At 39.5% G+C, this 4,415-nt stretch overlaps 1 protein-coding gene across 2 annotated transcripts in view; it reads left to right on the top strand.

The window, feature by feature from the left end:
- The window catches only part of LOC122244371 (aldehyde dehydrogenase, dimeric NADP-preferring), a 13,366-nt gene extending 8,951 nt beyond the window's left edge, over nt 1-4,415 (top strand). Inside the window, exons 4-10 of one of the 2 annotated variants that reach the window (XR_015191519.1) lie at nt 192-292; nt 547-710; nt 1,219-1,449; nt 1,865-2,062; nt 2,675-2,790; nt 3,169-3,350; nt 3,949-4,415. Coding sequence is in view for 1 of the 2 variants with exons in the window: in XM_043002258.2 (XP_042858192.1) it covers nt 192-292; nt 547-710; nt 1,219-1,449; nt 1,865-2,062; nt 2,675-2,790; nt 3,215-3,350; nt 3,949-4,000 (998 nt within the window). In the remaining variant the exon portion in view is untranslated. The remainder of the gene's footprint in view (nt 1-191; nt 293-546; nt 711-1,218; nt 1,450-1,864; nt 2,063-2,674; nt 2,791-3,168; nt 3,351-3,948) is intronic. The other variant, XM_043002258.2, reaches the window with a different exon arrangement.

Raw genomic sequence — 4,415 nt, 5'->3', positions numbered from 1 at the left:
TATGGTCCTGCAAAAGATCTGATAAAGAATCGATCGAAAATTACATATTCTTCTGATACCGATAATATATATATATATATATATATATATATATATATATATATATATATATATATATAAATTCTCTCTCTCTCTCTTTTTTTTTCTTTTCTTTTTTTTTCTTTTCTTTCTTTTTTTAATCCCCTTCGTAGGTGCCATTGCCGCCGGAAACACGGTGGTGATTAAGCCCTCCGAAGTCGCCCCCGCCACAGCTGCTGCCATCGCCAAGTACCTGCCCAAGTACCTCGACAGGGTAAGTGAAGCCATATAGGGTACGAAAGCAAATGTTCAGAATAAGAAGTAAAAAATGAAGTAAGGAATGCATTTACTAAGATCTGCTTCTTTCTAGATTTCTAGGACGTAGCATAGTTTCTTATCATCTTAATTGATTCAGGATAGCTTGATGTTATTCTCTCATGTTTTTTATTTCCCTTTTCTGTTTCCTCTTTTTATCAACTTTTTTTTTTTTTTTTTACTTAGCTCCTACGCTTTTCTTTTCTTTTCTAGGAATGCTTCCACGTCGTGTGTGGCGGCATCCCTGAGACCACCGAGCTCCTGAAGCAAAGGTTCGACTACATTTTCTACACCGGTTCCACGGGCGTCGGAAAGATCGTCAGAGATGCCGCGAACAAGTACCTCACGCCCACAACCCTCGAGCTGGGCGGGAAGTGGTAGGTGATGGGCGTGAGTGACGAGTTTAGAAGGGGAAGGTGCGTGTACCTTGGAGAGTAAGGAGATGTGAGTGGAGAAAGAGGAAGAAAGAGGAAGAATGAGTTTTTTTATGATGCCAGATGTGTGTGTGGAGAGTTACTCGAGGAAATCTCGTCATAGACCAGCGAATACTCATATTGCATATCGGTAACTCTGATTGCATATAAAAGTATCAGAAAAAAATCGATTAGAAGTCATTACTGCAGCATCCGAAAGATCTGTAAACCATTGATAAAAAAAAACATACTCACTAAAAGAATGACAATGATCATATCGGATCTAACCAAAGATCCCGAATCATATACCACAATATCATATAAACCTAGCACTGAAACATGACCCTCATTCTAAGCAAGCATCTATCTTTTTCGCTCATCTTTCTCGAAAAAAAAATTGTGTGTGTTGTTGTTACTCTGTTTTTTGTATAGTTGTTTTTTTATCATTGAGGTTGTTGTTATTTTTCAAAAGCCCGTGCTACGTCGACCAAACGGCAGACCTAGACATCGCTGTCAGGAGGATCCTCTGGGGCAAGCTCTTCAACCTTGGCCAGACCTGCATCGCCCCCGATTACATCCTGTGTCCCAAGGCCATCGAGGGGGAGTTTGTCGCCAAGGCCAAGCAGATCCTGAAGGAGTGGTACGGCGATAACTTGGAGAAGAATCCTGACCTTTCAAGAATCGTGGCTGAGAGACATGTCGAGTGAGTGAAAACAGAGAATCTTCGGATCTTGTTAGGTTTACGTTTTGAAATGTAATGTTTTGCTTTTGTTTTTGTTTTGTTTTTGGTAGTGTTGGGGGGGGGGGGCAATGGTATATGTAGTAATCAGAGAGGGAAAGTAGCATTACTTTATTGTTTATACTGTCTATATCAATGCTGTCGTTGCCATGTCTGTTCACCCTTGTTTATGGCACAACGCTAGTGCATGATCGCCGGGTATTCCACAGTCTCTAGATATTACTTGCCATGTTAAAGTAAGATTTCCAAATCACAGACCAATAATAACATCCACTTTTCCCGCCTCCACCCTACCTCTATGCATTTTCTATATGTTCCTTTGTTTATTCATTTTTCTTTTATTTCTTACACTCCACCAACAACCAATGTCTTATAACAGCCGCCTGGCAGGATACCTCAGCAGCGGAAAGGTGGTTATCGGAGGAAAATACGACAAGAAAACCAAATGGGTTGAGCCAACCCTCCTGGTGGACGTGAAGGAAGACAGCAAGGTCATGCAGGATGAGGTATTCGGACCCATCCTTCCCATCCTCAACTATGAGAACTATCAGGATGCGATCAACTTTATCAATAAGGGGTGAGGGGTGAATCCTAGATATGTTGAGTGTATACTCGTGTTTGATTCTTATTTTTCTTAGCATAGAATGCCTAAACAAGATTATTATATTTCGGTTTCTTGCATCTCTTTCCCCGGACGATCAAATCCATCAGTGAAGAGGAATTAATTGATTAATGAATAGATCAATCAAAATTCCATCCTTTGTAAATTGGTTCTTTTATTATTCTTATTTTATGTAAAGTCATTCCATTTTCATCCCCTTCCATTTATCATTGTTTATAGAGTCATATCTTATCACCTATGCTATAATTCATCCATATTTAATCAGTTGTAAAATAACCCCTCTTTTCCCTGTACAAAACCATCCCCATTTCTCCCCATGTAAAACCATCCCATATCCCCCCCCCACCCCCATGTAGAACAACCAATCCCCACCCCCTCCCCTCCCCCCTACCCCCATGTACAACCCCTCCCAACATCCACCCATTTCAACACACCCTCATTCTTCCCTTACCACCCCCCACCCCGCCCCACCCCTCACCCTCACCCACCCACACCCCCACACACCCCTCCGCCCATCCTTTCTCCTCCTTCCCCTCATTTATCAACCATCCTTCCCCTCATCCTTAGAGAGAAGCCCCTCGCTATGTACGTATTCTCCAAGAAACAAGACATCGCGGACGCTTTCCTGAGCCAAGTGTCTTCCGGAGGCGTCACCATCAATGATTGTCTGCATCACGCGGCTAGTGAGTATTATTGGTGTGGGGGCGGTGTTTTGTGATCTGTGGTGTTTGTTGTTGTTGTTGCTATTGTTGTTATTGTTGCTATTGTTGCTATTCTTGTAATTGTTGTTGTTGTTGTTGTGGTTGTTGTTATAGATGTTGTTGTTGTTGTTGTTACTACCATCATCATTATTATCGTTATCATCTTTATTAGTATTATTATCAACATTATTATTGTTACGATTAATATTATTATCATTATCTTTTTAGACTATTTCCACCATTACAATTACTACGATTATCATCATCATCATCACCAATCACAATCATCTTTCCCCCAAAGCTATCATAATCACCGGATTCCATCCTCCCTTTTCCTCCAATCCTAAAACCTCCTTCAAGAACCAACCTCCTGCAGATCCTTCAATACCTTCCTCACCTTCCCCAGACCCCAACCTTCCCTTCGGCGGCGTAGGACACAGTGGAATGGGCGCTTACCACGGCGAATACACCATTGACACTTTCCTGCACAAGAAATCCGTGCTGGTGAGGAATTTCGACCCCGTTCCGGAGAAGATGTTGGCGTACGTATTTTCTTTTTGATTTTTTGTTATTATAGTCCTTATTGCTATGAAAATTATAGTCTTTATCGTTATTATCAATGTTATAGTCATTATCGTTATTGTCAATATTATAGTCATTATCGTTATTGTCAATGTTATAGTCATTATCGTTATTATCAATATTATAGTCATTATCATTATTATCAATATTATAGCCATTGTTAAATTCATCCTTGTTATTTATCATTATTGTTATTATTATCATTATTGTTAAAATCATCATCATCATAATCTTTTCTTCGTCTTCTCTTCCTCTTCTTTTTCTTTGCTTCTTCTTTCTTTTTCTTCTTCGTCCTCTTCTTTTTTCTTCTTTTTCTCCGGCTTTCCCTTTTTCTTCATCTTCCTTTTTTCATTTTTCTTTTCCTTCTTTTCCACTTCTTTTCTTATATTTCTTATTTTCTTCTTTTCTCCCCCTTCTCTTCTTCTTCAGTTTTCTATTTTTCTCTTTTAATCATTTTCATCAATAGCACCATCGACATGATAATTATCTTAATTACTTTTTGTCGTTATCACTATCATTATTCCCATTATCCTCATTCTCCTTATCCTCTGTTCGCAGGGCCCGTTATCCCCCTTACACGGACGAGAAACTGAAGCTTCTCAGCGCCTGAGGAGACTCCACATGACCTCCACTTTCTTCTCTTCCACTTCCTTTTTCTTCCACTTTCTGTCTCCTTTTTCTTTCTTCCACTTTCTGTCTTCCATTTCTTTCTTCCACTTTCTTCTCTTCCTTTTTTCCACTTTCTTCTCTTCCCCTTTCCTTTCTTCCACTTTCTTCTCTTCCCTTTTCTTTTTTCCACTTTCTGTTTCCCTTTTCTTTCTTCCACTTTCTTCTCTTCTCCTTTCCTTTTTTTCCACTTTCTCTTTCCCTTTTCTTTCTTCCACTACAAACCACTTCTTCCCACTTTCGCCCACATGTTTTTTTCTTTCCTAGATTTCGTTCCACTTTATGATTCGACTTTTTCCACGGTGGATCATTGACAATTTTAATCTGAATAAAATCAGTAATTTAACTTTGAATTAAAA

Source organism: Penaeus japonicus, unplaced genomic scaffold, assembly GCF_977035675.1.
Source record: "Penaeus japonicus unplaced genomic scaffold, GWHDUDI00000001_assembly GWHDUDI00000001, whole genome shotgun sequence".
Lineage (NCBI taxonomy): Eukaryota > Metazoa > Arthropoda > Malacostraca > Decapoda > Penaeidae > Penaeus > Penaeus japonicus.
Note: the sequence above shows the minus strand (reverse complement) of the source record. Positions and strands in the feature narration are given on the sequence as shown.